Source organism: Salarias fasciatus, unplaced genomic scaffold (assembly GCF_902148845.1).
Source record: "Salarias fasciatus unplaced genomic scaffold, fSalaFa1.1, whole genome shotgun sequence".
NCBI lineage: Eukaryota > Metazoa > Chordata > Actinopteri > Blenniiformes > Blenniidae > Salarias > Salarias fasciatus.
In genome coordinates this window covers 181,319-196,389 of record NW_021941244.1, presented here as the reverse complement: position 1 = coordinate 196,389, position 15,071 = coordinate 181,319, and the positions used below count along the sequence as shown (strand labels likewise).

At 42.6% G+C, this 15,071-nt stretch overlaps 1 protein-coding gene across 1 annotated transcript; it reads left to right on the top strand.

Moving 5' to 3' along the window:
• Nucleotides 1–484: 484 nt before the first annotated feature.
• On the top strand, nucleotides 485–9,953 carry LOC115384468 (potassium/sodium hyperpolarization-activated cyclic nucleotide-gated channel 2-like). The gene is made up of 10 exons (XM_030086740.1): nucleotides 485–809; nucleotides 2,224–2,410; nucleotides 3,714–3,818; nucleotides 4,751–4,888; nucleotides 6,514–6,675; nucleotides 6,785–6,878; nucleotides 8,269–8,396; nucleotides 8,711–8,857; nucleotides 8,931–9,168; nucleotides 9,775–9,953. The coding sequence occupies exons 1-10, from the start codon at nucleotides 625–627 to the stop codon at nucleotides 9,945–9,947; spliced, it is 1,557 nt and encodes a 518-aa protein (XP_029942600.1). The 5' UTR covers nucleotides 485–624; the 3' UTR covers nucleotides 9,948–9,953.
• Nucleotides 9,954–15,071: the final 5,118 nt, after the last annotated feature.

Below are 15,071 nucleotides of genomic sequence, written 5' to 3'. Positions count from 1 at the left end.
TGATATTGTTTGTGATGTGAAACGTGCCGACCGGAGGGGCAGAGGGGCGCGCTCGCAGCTGCATGCGCTCGCTCAGCATCAGGTAACACAGTACAGTGTTTAATTACAACCCCGGTCCAGGTAGACAGCCCGGACCCAACTAGTTCCAGCACACGCTGCCAGATGTCAGCTTCACCTGACAGTGATGGCGATCCTCTCCTCACACACACACATGCACACACACACACACACACAGACGAAGGGCTCATTGTCTTCAGTATTAATGCGAGCTGGACCTTGGCCCTTTGACATGGCTTGATTCATGTGGGGATGAGACACAGATACTGAATAGTTGATGAGCTGGGAGAAAAAGAAAAGAAGTGCAGGGGAGGGGAGGGGTGGGGGCAGAAATAGAGAGAGAGAGAGAGAGGCAGGAGGGAGGGTGGCGCAGGGTGGGAGGGATCCAGCAGAAAGGCGGGCACCCGCTCGCCTCTCTCAACACTCCCTCAATGAGCCCCGAGGTTGGGACGCCTTGATGGAAAATTACCTTGTGACCAAGAGGGGAGGTCAGAGCTGCCGGAGTCCGACCCCAGACGACGAGGGGGAAGCAGGATGGCCTGATCGGACGGGGAACTGAAGTTAGCGATGGAGAAACTGAAGGGTCCCGCGGCGGGATGCACCACGGCCACCTGTGGATGGAGAGCCCTGCTGCTGCCGCAGCTCAACAGACAGTCGCTGTACGTGTACGGCAGCGAGATCGCCGTGGAGAAGGAGTGCATCCGGCAGCTGCAGAGCGGAGTCTTTGTCATTCACCCCTTCAGCCTCATGAGGTACTCCATCCAGCTGATAGATTCAGGCCAGCCCCATGCATCACTTCCACTTCTCCTCACGCTTCTTCTGCATGGAATTTCTAAACTTTCATGTCAAAATTAATGAGGTGTCATCCACTTCAAGGCTGGAGCAAAATGCCAGTAATAATCTGAGTAATGGGTGTTAATCTGAATAATTAAACTGATGCTCTTGCATGTTTTTTCCCAGTTACATTAATTCTAGTTGTTCAAAACAACATGACAACATGAAAATCACAGCGAGGGAGGTCAGAACCCTCACTTCCTCCATACAAATGGAAGACAAACCCAAATATTTCTCAAGATCTTTTTGAGCTCTCACCAACACTGATATCTAAACATCCCTTTTTACATTTTTAGCTATTATTTCACAATTTGAAGAATTTTTTTTTTTTTTTTTTACCATCCATGCTGTAATTCTGCTGCCTCTCAGTGCAAACTGCAGTGAAATCTCCATAAATCATGTTCATGTTCTCCACCCTGACTTTCCCATGTGTTTCTCATCTTGTCTTCTCAGTGCGATTTCTTAAAAGCTTCATGCACGGATGTTTTTTCTTTTTTTTTCCAAATTAACTCTCAGTTTTTGGTGCTAAGGTGTCCAGCTTTACCTCTGAGTCCATGAGCAATGATAGATGGCACCATTTACACAACAACGGTGCTCGGCGTCACTGAAAACAACTTTCTGAGGATTTTGGACCTTCTTGAAAACACTCCATTACCATCTTGATGGGAAACTTTTTGGAAACTACAACACAATTTCTTGACGTCTTTATTATTTCTACACTATGCAAAAGTAAATCCCACTGGCAATGTGGAAGCTCTGGGGGACCAGTTTGTGCCTGCAGGCCGTATGTTTGACAACCCTGGATTAGAAAAAAAGCAGTAAAGAAGAGCTGGGATGTCTTTTATTTCATGATGTTATTTTTAAGCTGTGGATGGTCAGAGGAAGAAGAAGAAGAAGAAGAAGAAAATAAACCCCCACATGGATCAGTTGACTCCTTTAAGGAAGGCGCATCGATGGCCGGCTGGCCCTCCTTCATCCGTGCACTATTGTCATTTGTATTGTATTTGTGTGTAAGGTGATCAGATGGAGTGAGAACGCCGCGGAGTGAAAACAATTGGGATCAGAGAGCCGAGTCATCCGAGCCCGGCAATCGAACCCGGGCTGAGTAGATGCGCAGTTACAGTATCGGAGTATTTAGTGTGCATAAGTCAGCTTGCCTTACCGGCTGCTGCGCCCGCGTCTAATGAGCTCTTCTGGCAAATGAACTGAGACTTTCCACTATGAACCCACTTGAGTAACGAGATCTGAGGGTTATCCAGCAGTCACACACATGCTCACATATGTTTCTTTGTGATGTTTTTTCTTTTTTTTTCTCTTTATTTTCCCCTGCAGGAGTTACTACATCATGTGCATGATGGCCATCACGTTCCTCAACCTGATTGGGATTCCCATGGAGATCGCCTTCCTGGAGGGAAACAACGGCCTGGTTTGGGAGAGTTTCAACGTGTTTTCAGACACGCTCTTCCTCATAGACGTGGCTCTGAACTTCCGGATGGGCATCATTACAGAAGACGCAGAGGTGAGAGGGAGGCCCCTCTTGATTTTCAGACACAATCTGAAAGACTTTAATCCCTACACAGAGGCGGGCGCACACAATCCATCTCTGCCCCATCTGTAATCTACTCAATACACGGAGGGCGGGATTAACAGCCTCTCGCTCTCTGCCCACGGACACGGGCAAAATTGGCACCTGCTGCGTGATTTTATAACAGGGATTATGATGGTCGCGATAGATGATGAGTATGGTTTTTCCAATTAAGCATTATGCAGATGATACCCTATTTGTTTTCATTGGCTCATGGTGTGTGACCTCTATCTTGCCAATCACAAATGATTATTCTCTGGTGTTTTTCACTCTGTGCTGTGCTGTTTACTGTCAGCGAACTGATTTAGCTAGATTCACATCTCACTGTCCACCCATAATCTATGCTTTATTTAGCTTGATGACAGCAGTTTATGGTTTACAAGGCTGACGATAGCGAAACAGCGGAGAGATCACCAGGTCACTCACACACAAGGACAAGCTAACCGACTAACTAACTAACCGACTGACTGACTTGACAGACAAGCTATGAAACCAAACAAAAGAGAAATGAGCAAATGAATGAACGACTAAAGCTAGCTAGTTAGCTAATAAAAAGCGGAACAAGAAGCGACATAATGAGCAAATTAAACAAATAAAAACTATTTGTGTATTTACATGCTTTTTTTGTTCATCTGTTCATTCCGGCTGACGGACTAGCTCATAAACAACAAAGCAAAGGAATGAACAAATGATGGTAGCTAGCTAGCAAATTAACAAAGTGACTGACTGACGGACTAGCTCATAAACACTGGAACAAAAGAGTAAAGTAAAGAACCAATTAAAGAAATTAAAACTAACTTTATTACTAACTTTACTTGGTGGTCTGTGGTGAACTTAATACACATTTCTTCAGACTGTGGGGGGAAACCTGAATACCCACATTCAGAGGGAGAACATGCAAACTCCATATAGAAATCCCTACAAGGTTGTGCTCTAAGCAGATTCTTGCTGCGACGTTACAGTGCTAACCACTACTCCTATAATGACAACTTCACATTCACGGCTTTAGTGGTAAGAGTTAGACTGTGTAGGCATTTGTCCAATGTAAATATTCATGCAGGTGCTTCAGCAACACCTGACTAAAGCTGAAAAATGAATGTTATTCTTCTTCTGGAGACGTTCATCAATGACATCTGGCATCACTTCCTTGCTTGATTTTAGATGAACTCCCCGGAAAGTGTTTTGTTTTTCATCTGCCATCTATCAGCTCGGTCTGAGACTCTCCTTTCTTTTAAAGGAAGCGATCCTGGACATCAAGCGGATCCGCGTCAGCTACCTGAGGACCTGGTTCATTCCAGACGTCATAGCAGCTTTCCCAATCGGCTACATACTTTTGTTTGCGGTAATTATGAACACTGTCAAAGTGGCAAAAGCCAACAATGTGCTGAAGTGTGTCACGTCATGTGGCTTAGAATGGACCAAAAATAAAAATAAGGTGAGCAATAGAAATCCATAATGAATGTGTTTTATGAAAGTATGCTTCCAAAAACATTGTGTCTTCACTCAGCTTGACCAAGTCATCGTTATGAACACTGCAGTCAGCCTCAGCTGCTGTTTGCTGAAGTCCAGTGTGCGTCAGGAACAGATATCTAATTTTAATTGCAGGGCTTTCAAAGAGAGTCATACAATAAACACATATTCATGGAGAAAACCCAAACGGGGAAAAACATTCCATCTTCACTGAGAAAGGCCCAAGCATGGAAGTGAACTGTTGATCAGGCATTTCGTCACTTCATTAGTTACATAGTCATCATTCAGAGTGATTTAATACCACAAACCTGCAATAAATCCAGCTTTTGAAGTGTAATACACTCATTTCTGATGTTACAGATTTGAGAACAATATATCGAGCAATGTTTGCAATATGTGCCACACACAAAAAGTGAAGAACATTAAAAGCTCCATCAGTTTAATTCATCTTTGCACCCATCTTTTCGCAAGCTTTGGACAAGTTTGGATTGCATAACGCTGGACCCAACTCCAATCAACAAACCAACCAACCAACAACCATCTAGACAGCCAGGCGACCTACCAATCAAATGAAAAACCAACCAACACATGCAAAATTCAGATAAACACATTTTTGGACTGGTTGAGGAAAGTAGCACAAAGTTCATGAATGAACATCAGAAATTAAAGCAAATTAAACAAAATTGAGATCCAAAAAAAAAAGTAAACAAATAAAATTAGCTAAAAGTACAATCCCAGTAAGGTACAAAAATTTTCATAATATTGTCATGCGTGAAAACCAAATCTTTCTTTTTGCCATCCCAGGATTTGCACTACCAAAATGAGGATAACCCCTCCAAGACCAACAAGATGATGAGGATCCTGATGTTCGTGCGGATCCTCAGCCTCATCAGGCTGGCTCGAGTGTCCAGACTGGTCCGGTTCTTCAACGAAGTGGAGAAAGTAAGTCTGAATATCAGATGGAGCTGCCCTCCGAAATTCAATCGGCCTTTCTCCGTCCTGCCGACACCTCGTCACCCCGTCTGGCTCCAGTGACTAATCCGACTCTGAATCACCCAACAAGGTCGATTTAAAACTGGAGCTGCGTCATGCTTCACTGATAAACAACAGATACTTAGGCTATGGTAATGAAAAATAGCAATAAGTATTTTCAGGAACCAAGAATTGGAACATGCAAGAGAGACTTAAAGAAAATCAAACAGATGTTATGAATTTTTGTGTCAGCGATCTAGAAACACATTTTGTATTTAAATTGGTTTTGACCTTGATACTGCATGGCGCATGTTTACTGGCGGTTTCCTTGAATTAAGAGGTGATCAGAGGTCTACATTTTGCATGTCTTGAAAAAATTGGGTGTCTAGATCAGAGTTTTAGTGAAGGTGAAAGGTAAACATTAAGAGTTTGTTGAGGCCATTTGATCATGTTTAAACACAATTATAATGATTTAAAAGTTTATGTATTTTACTGATATTAGGATACGGACTAGTCTCCTGCTGATCTGTCCAGGCTAATAAATCTGGAATAATCATAGTTTTGAATGTTTTGCAATGAAGCTAAGAAGGTTTCAATATTGTGGTTGAAGAAATGTGAATAAGTTTTCTCTGTAATGCATTTAGACAGATGATTAGATTTTTCATGATTGTTGCCATGTTTCCTCAATGCGCTGTTGGATGGATGGATGGATGGATGGATGGAAGAGTGGATGGATGGACAGGTGGACATTTACTAAATTATGAATTTCTCATTAATTAATTAGTTCAGTAAAGATTATTATCAAATATCCTTTTAGGACCACAAATAAAATTCAGAGATGAACGCTTGAAATTGCACAAAATTGACATCTGGGACATCAATATAATTCATACCAAATATGAAAAAAAGTTGAAATGGTGAGTCTTTGACAACGGTCAGTGCTTATTTTACATAAAATAACACATAATAAATGGTAATTTTTTTTACCAAGATAGATTTTTATAGATTTTACTTCATGTTTCTACAGAAAAATAGAAAACGGTCTGTTACGAGGTATTTATTATGATGCTGCTTTAAAAAGAAGATCCTATCATATTAGCGGACCGCCGTAGTGAGGCTGGCGAAAACCTCTGGTTTGGGTAATCTGACTCCGGGCCTGTTTACAGCCAGTCTGACCGCTCATGTCTGATCTTGTTGTAGCGATCTGATGTAAGGTCCACGTTTTGAACGGCAGACAGCAGTAAAATGAACCCGTTTCTCTTCAGGTGATGGAATAACGCTGCGAAGCAGTGTTTCCATGCTGTCACACACGCTTTGCCTTGATTGCCGTCTGCTGGCAATTAAAACAGCCTCATGATTTCCTCTCATATTGTTTTCACACATGATTGATTGAATGAGGTCTCAAACCTGGATTTAATGGATGGAATTATAAAGACAATCTGACACCAGAATCAGTGAACGTGAAGGCTTTAAGGACAGACGGAGTTTGAACTCAATACTTTTGCACATCTCAGCTCAACAGAAACCCCCGCTGACCTGCAGGGTTCCCCATTTGCTGACGTGACGCTGCGTCTCACGCCGTCTCTCCCTGTCAGGTGTCAAACGCCAACCTGGAGGTGGTGCGCCTGTTCTTCCGCATCTTGTCCCTCTTCATGATGATTTTCCTGCTGTGCCACTGGAACGGCTGCATACAGTATTTCGTCCCCATGCTGGAGGAGTTTCCCTCCGACTGCTGGGTCCGCAAAGAGAACCTGATGGTAACGACTCGCGTCACAAACCCAGATAAAGAGCCTGAATGAGGGCCGTGTGTAAACATCAATGTCTATAATGAGGCGTTTCCACTCAGATTGAACCCTTCTCTTCCAGAATGCCACGGTAATTGTGAAATACTCTTGGGGAGTTTTCCGAGCGCTTTCCCAGATGATCGCCCTCTCGTACGGCTCCATGGATGCTCCAACAAGTGAGAATTACAGCTTTTTGAAGCACCAGGCGTTGAATTGAATTAATTGCCCCACTGACGATGGAGTTTTGATGTTTTGTTCCATGAGTTGATGCTGCTGCGTGCACAGACACACACACACACACACTCACACTCACACACTGACACTCACACACACATGCGCGCTGCGGAGAACAATACACTGTAAACATTAACAGTGGGAGAACACGGACGTTGGTATGGACCACCAAGGTGGATTGTTGTTGTGGCGACTGTCAACTCTAACAGAGGAATTCCACATAATCCGTCTGCGGTCCGGTCTGGTCTGCTCCACTGCGCTCCGCCCCGTATTCTCAAAACCCACAGCGCCCGCATTGCTCCGCTGCGCCTCTGTTCTGCCCGGCCGGAGAAGCAGAGAAGCGCATGCGCGAGGAGCACATTCAGGCCATCCAGAATAAAATGCATACATGGTCCTGAATATGTATTTTGTAGAAAACACGAAATTTATGGGCAATAGCCTAAAATTAGGCCATATATGCAGCTGTGTAAACATTCAGAAACGTTCGACTATAGCTTGATTACAGGCAAAATAGAAGTTTGTCATATAAAACTTGAAAGTGTTTTTTAATTTTTGTTTGCCAGCTTTTTAAAGTGTATATTTTAATCGGTATGGTATGTTTATTTGGGATGTACCTGAAAATTAATGTGAAGACAAATAAAACAGCTTTAAACAGTTTAAAGTTTTTAATAAAACTTTTAATAAAATGATTTCACTTTGTATAAAGCCAGAGGTTGTTGGAGTTCTGTTTACTGTTTGGTACGATCTGAACTGTGGACATTTATGCGTGCGGATCCGGTCGGACCAGACTGGACAGAAAAACAGACCTTGGTTCCATTTTGGACTGACGGAGCAGAGCGGCGCGGACCCAGACGGAGCTGAACGTGGCGCAATGGAGGCTGTGGAATCAGCTGCAGTCATTAAAATAGCAACGTATTTGCTGCGGGGGTCGGAGCAGACCGGACCGCAGACGGAAGATGTGGAATTTCGGGGTAAAACTACAAAGTCCAGGAGAATAGGAACTGGGACCAGGACCAGGACCAGAACAAGGACAATATTGACTGGGACCAGTACCAGAACTGGGAGAATATGGACTGGGACCAGGACCAGGATCAGGAGAATCTGGACTGGGAGTGACACTAATGCTGTTACTGTTGATCAATTCACGCCTGAGCAGAGGAACTGTTCACTCCTGCCGTAGTGCACAGTGGCAGCGTTTCAGAAACACTGTTTCCACAGAGATGGACTCGGAGTGTCTTTCAGATGTGTCTCAAACAAAAGTTTTCTGTTTTCATTTAAAAATATTGTCGTGCCATGGGGCCCTTAAACGTATGTTTTGGTGTTGCTCTCCAGATTACGTGGAAATGTGGATCGTCATGGTCAGCATGGTGTCCGGGTGCCTGATGTACACCGTCCTGGTGGCCAACGCTACAGCCATGATCGTCAACGTTGACCCGGCAGCCAAAGAGTACAAGAGCAAGGTCCTCATGGGTGACACTTACTGTCCTTCAGCATGTTCACCCCCTCAACTTCACCTACCTACCATTCCACAGAAATCCCAACTAAAGACCAAGACCTACGATGTGTAATGTTACAAATTTAGCTTGAGAATTTTCCCAAAAATCTTCCCAGTCATCTGGGGGAGACGCCCTGGATCCCCCTCATGGAGGGACATGAGGAACATGTCCTCAATGTCTCCCATGAATAGATCTGTTTTCATACATTTGGATAATTCATAAAACGAAGCGGTCCATCATGAATGAAAGTGAACCGAGGTCACGGCGGCTCTCCACAGATGAGCCGGTTGGAACACTACATGGCCTTCATGAAGCTCCCGCCGGAGCTGCAGCTTCGCATCAACAACTACTACCAGGCCCGTTACGGAGGGAAGTGGTTCGATGAGAAGGAGGTCATGGACACCGTGTCGTCTGCACTCAAAGAGGTAAACTGCAGTTTGTGGTTTAACGTCTCTGTCCTCTGGATTCTGTTTTGACCGTTTTGCGTTCATCTTTCAGCAAATCGTCACGGTGATGTGCAGCCGGCTGCTCAGAAACGTGCCAATGTTTCAGAACCGGGACGAAAACTTCATCAACGTGATCCTCCTCAAGCTGGAGTACGAGGTCTTCCAGGAGGGGGACGTCATCGTCCGGCAGAACGTCCCCGGAGACCGCATGTTCTTCATCGACCACGGGCAGGTCCTGGTGGAGGTGGACTCCTACGAGAGGGAGCTGTGTGACGGAGACTTTTTCGGAGGTGAGTCAGTCGGATCCACACCGATTACTGACGATCAAAATACCAGACAGAGAAACGTCTGCGTTTTCAGCTGGCAGCATGTCAGGAGCCCAGTGATTGGCTACTGCCAAATTTAATCTGAAAATCTAACAGCGTTTCTTTAACAAAGTGTATATTTACTACCACATCATCTGCATACACTGAGACACATTTGCTCCAAACAGCGGATACTAACTGAGATCGAACTTCTTCTGTTTAAAATAGGGTTTTTTATTATTTTTTTTTTATGCAATAGATTTGACCAAAGTATTGCATCATTTTCTTGACCAGTGTCTAATAATACAGTTTGCATTCATTCCGAGTGGAAGCAGAAAGAAGACCACTGACCCAATGTGAATAAATCCCCGTCTCCAATTTGTGTGATTTATTTAATTCTCTAGCTTTAATTGGGAACAGTTCCCAACCTTTTTGGCAGCTTACCTCGGTGGAGCTAAGCAGGCCTCCCAAAACAACTCAGCAAGGTCGAGTTATTTAATTTGGGATTAATTGTCGGATCTCATCCCCGTCACCGGGGGTTTACTCTCTCATTAACACACGGCCCTGTGCTTCCTTCTGTGTGCACAACAGAGACGTGCGTGCTGACCAAAGGCAAACATCTGGCCACAGTGAAAGCGCTGACAGACTGCCAGTGCTTTTCTCTGTCCTGGAACGACTTTCAGGACGCGCTGCAGGGCTTCCCGGACGTCAAGAAGGACTTAGAGAAAATGGTCCAGGTCAACTCGGACGGCGGACTTGTGTAAGACGCAGCAGCGACTGTACATCTTGGACTTTTGACTGTATGAAGGAGACAGAAGCTATGCATTCACACAGCTTTTCCTGCAGTTATGTAAGACTTCCTCACATGGATATGAGCTGAACGAGTTCTCTGATGAGATGGACAATCTTAGAGCATTTTCCACTATAGGAACCTCTCTGTCTACAGCAATAAACTATCAAGATCTCAGCAATAAAGGTTATTAAAAAGACTGATCTCAGCCTCATTTTTAATTGAAGCCTTTGCAGCGTCCATGCATGTTATTGTTTTAATGATGAAGTTTGGAGGAAGTGATATTTACATGCCGTTATCATCAAACGGAATCAACTGTCACCACATGGAGGAATACCTGCTTTAGATACTGTAACGCACAGTTGTTTTTTTTTTGCTTTTTTTCTCAATCCAGTGCAGTGAAGCGGTACTACCAGTTTTTTGTGTTTTTCTTTCAAACAGGTATTTAAATCAGGAGTTTTCAGAGTGTGGAAAAAAGAGGCCTCTCACAAGAATCAGTGGAGTCAGGCTGAAGTCTTTTCTTCGGAATAATGTTATGCGTTTCACATTTTTGAAGAAATCATTATGAAAGATGGAAATTTTATTTTCTCAATTATTTTTTAATTTGATTAATTGCAAATGTAGTAGAAATGAAATAAAATCAAGAAATAAGGCATAGTGCAAAACCATAAAAGTAAACAGCTATGATGGTTTTAGACTGCATTAGGAAGTCTTTTTACCTCATTATTAACTGCACGATTCCCAACAGTCTTTAAAATGATCTTTAATAATGTGAAAAACACCAGTGATTGAACAAAAAATTATGTGACAGTTGATCGATTGACTTAGTTTATAAGTTTATTATTTCACGGCTTACCTCGCAGAGTGGTCACTATCCTCTGCTGCCCCCGCTGGTGATTCACGGTTCTGCAGCTGGAAATCCACCTCAAACAGCAGCCTCCTGTGCTCCTCATCCTCTGCTAAAGGAAGGAGAAGCGCTCTTCATCATCAAGATCTGTCTCAGAACGCAGGACAGTAAAGAAAACATGCAGAGGGTAAAGTGTGAAGATGGAGCCTCCATGTTCTTTTGCAGTCACATTATCAAGCTTGAGAGCTTCATGACTCACTCTGTATTTTTCAACAAACAACGAACTGGATGACGCATTTTAACTTGACTCTCCTCTGACTTGCAATTCTGCTATTTCCTGCAATTTTCTGCAAAATAATTGCATCACAATTACTGTGGAAAGTGGTCTGAAAAGCAGCGTTTTTAACCACAAGACTCATGTAAAAGGGCTGTGAAAGCCTGGAGGGACTCTCTAATGGCTTGGTTATTATTTTCTGTCCTACTTTGCAGTTCAACAGCCATTGTTGCAGCAAAACAGAGGGTGTTTGAGTTTATGGTCAGAAGAACATGCGTCCAGATCTCCCAAAATGTCTTAAAATAAAATGTTATGCTAAGTAGAGTTCAGATTTAGAGATTCCTGTCGATTTCCTATGTTTTTGTTTCAGTTGGGATGGGGAAAAAAGGATTTGTGATATATTAATCAATCACCTAAGACATTTTGGTTCTGAACTTTTTCGTTGTTAATGAAACAAAGTGAACTTTACTTCAAAAGGTCACGCTCTCCGGTCTGGGCACATGATTTACTGCACTGACTTTTGATAAAAGCACATTAAGAAAACATCCAACTTTGCCTCACCGCAACACAGAAAAAAAAATCTACAAGTTTTTCCTGTTAAATTGTTTATTTTATTCTAATTCACACAGGTCCATGAGGGCATGTTCAGTAACTCTTTGCACATCACTGAAAGCACTTACATAAGTGTGTTTATGCAAATCAGCCCTTGAAAAGAAGACTGTATGAACAAATCTCTCCTTCGGCTCCAAGTTCAAGCAGAAATAGCTTCAGCAGTGAGGCTAATCCAGCGAGGTTGGCTCTGTCACACACTTTAAGCTTCTTAATGAGTGGACTCAGGACTTATTTTAATTTCTGGCATTGAAACCGAAAAACGAATGGCCTCAAATGTACAGCGTGTAGCTTTAATATAGCTTATTTATGCTTTTACGAGGATTTATGTTGAACAAAAGAATCGGTTATTATGACAGCTGCTATGTGGTTACACTGGCCACAGTTACATGGTGTTTTAAATTCTGAATTAGTTTAATCTTAATTAGGTAATTATCACAGAATGAGAATAAACAGGCCACTTTATTTCGGAATAACGATATCATTCGGAAGTAGGTCTTTACATGGTCAGTATCACATCGCTGTGCTACCTGTGTGTCTTCAGCAGCAGGTGATAAATGTTGAGTTTATAACACCTCTTAAAGAAAAACTTAAAAAAAAAAAAAAAGTAGAGTAGACAGAACTTCATAGCAGCTGTAAACTACCTCAAACCAGGAAGTGGTAGAAAATATTAGTTTCTAACAATAAAATAGATCAATATTTACAAGAAACATCAAAGGTACTGTTAAAGCCCTCTTTTAATGAGACTTCTTTAATAATGTGAACACACTTACGGCGGCAGTGAAGAGTCAACAGCAGCAAAAGCCATAAATCGGTCGGTTTGTTTCCGGGGGACAAAATCTTCTGACGGACTGTTTTCATTACTCGACAGATTAATGAGCCGTAAGTAAAACGCTGGCGCTGAATGCTCCTGACTAATGCCGTTATTTGTTTGCACAAATCAGCAACGATGGTCACCGTGTTGAAACTGTCACTGAACTCGCTCGTAAATAGTCCGTCAGAAAATGCTGTCCCTCGGAAACAACGTCTGTTACAGCATTTCTGACGGGTGAAGTCTTTTGGGGTTGTTCTGTGGAGCTGGGAGGAGGTAGTGGGTCAGTGACCGAATTATCTGGAGAAAGATGCCCCAAATACAAAACACTATGGATGCTTAGAAATTCCCCAAGGAGAAACTGGTAATCATGTGATTAATAAGTAAATACAATATACATGTTAGGCTTGACAGTAAATAGATAGAATATGTACACAGATTAAAATGCGTGATTCCTTTCCTTTCTTCTGAACATGGACTCATTGTAACAAGATCCAGCAGAGATCCTTCTTTCCTGTGGCCATCAAGGACTTTAATTATTAATTAAAGCTTTTTTTAAATATTCACTCAAGTATCCCCATTTCTGCTGATAGCGTCATCTGTCCATCATCTTCATCTTATCTCCTTCATCACCATTCATAAAAATAAAAAACTTGATCAAGAACGTATTCTGTTTTTATTCCTCTGTTATTTTATTTTTTGTTGAGTCAACCGTCTCCCACATGGATCCAGGATGGCAGCGGTCAGTTAACGGGAAGTTAATACATCTTGGGGTTAACCTAACTCAGTCAGTCGTCACAGAGGTTTTATTTAAAGACACCAGGCTGTCTGTAACTGCTGCAGCATTCAAGGTCCATTTCCCCTCAAACTGGACGGTCATTATGTCGGCCGCTGTTTTGCCGAGGGCAGCCGCAGGAGGACAGATGGATGCTCAGTGACCATCAGGTCATTCGTACTTCGCTTCCTTTAAATTGGAAATAAAAGCTGGAACTCAAACAGATTCGGCATAAAAAGAAAGATGTGTTTTGTGGAGCGACATAGCGTCAGCATTGTCACTGCAGCGGCTAATTGCACTTCTCCATCTGGAAACCAAGACAAGATAGGTTATGTGTTAATTGTTAATTGTTCTTAAAGGTTATTCATATACCTCAAGATTCAAACAAATATCTGGCAACGTGGCTTAAAGATGGCCAAAATGGCACACTGAGTTTTAACCTCTCATGTGTTCCCATTATTCTAATATTTCCTTTTATTAACCATATAAAAGAAAACATAAAGCAATGCCATTGGAAATATAGTGATTTGTCCAATAAGGGGTTAAATGTGTTACATTTTAGTTACTTAACCATCACGTTGTTGCATTCATGTATTAAATATGTTCATTTTGGCGCCGGAGCAGGAGCCTCTCAGCTGTGGAATCGCTGCCGTTGTTTCTCTTAGCAGGTTAAAAAAGCATATTTGTTTCTGTGCTGGCAGTGTAGATAAAAGGGAATTTGCCAACTCAGCTCACGAGAAAGACAACAGAAGGTCACAGCGCAGCTGAATTAAATATTCACTTTATTTTCATACTAAGAAGATAGATGCAGCACGCTTCGATTCCCACGGGTCCTCCATGTTTTCCTGTCACATTTATCTTTTCTTTTTTTAAATCCTGAATATTTAAACCTGTACAGCAGTGCGCTTCTTCATGAATTTTACAAGCGAACTGTTTCTCAAGTGAACTGGATTTATATTTACATTATGTTAACAGTTTCTGGATTCTTGAATGCGATAAAGAAATTTCCTTTTCCTGCAATTATTTGCTTTTTGAGTCTGTGCTCCTGTATATCTGTGAATTCTGGACCAAAGGAGAGTGAAAACCTGACTGTCAGCGAGACCTGCAAAGGCTTCATTGAGAGATTAAAACTTGACTTCAGGGTAAAGGTGCTGAGAGCTCATTATTTCAGCGAGTCCTGGAGAAGACAGGACACCCTTTGTTTGGTGCATGTGAGCTTGTTAGAGTGTTGTGTCACCCCGGGCCTGCATGCGGCTGTATAATGACTCGTAAAATAAGAGGAAATGAATATTTAATGATCGCTGTAGGGAGATGAGTTCACCACACAGAGCGGCCCGCTCTGCGCTGCGCTCTGACGCCTTCACCGCACCGACCTCGACGGAGGACGGCCTCCACTCCCAGCGTTTGGGTTTGAGGCTCAGTCTGACCTCCTCCAGGAGCGAACATCAGCTTCCTCTCCTGCACAGAATCCAGAAACACCTCAGTCTGGAGATCTGAGGCGTTTATGAGATGTTTTCAAGTGAAAAACGGGAGAATTTCATTTCATTTTAGGAGTATGTTTACGCCGTAAAGGTGAAAATGTTCAGAAACAGCTCCAAAGGTGGAACAACGTGCTTCTGTCTCCATGGATGTAGTTAAACCACACCTTTTATAAAATACTCCATAGTTTTCAAAACCATGAAGAAGCAAAACTTTTCTGTAACGAAAACTCAAAAACGACACATTTTTGGCACATTTGAGACACTGTGCCAGAGTAAAATTACTCTCAGAGGATAAATACTT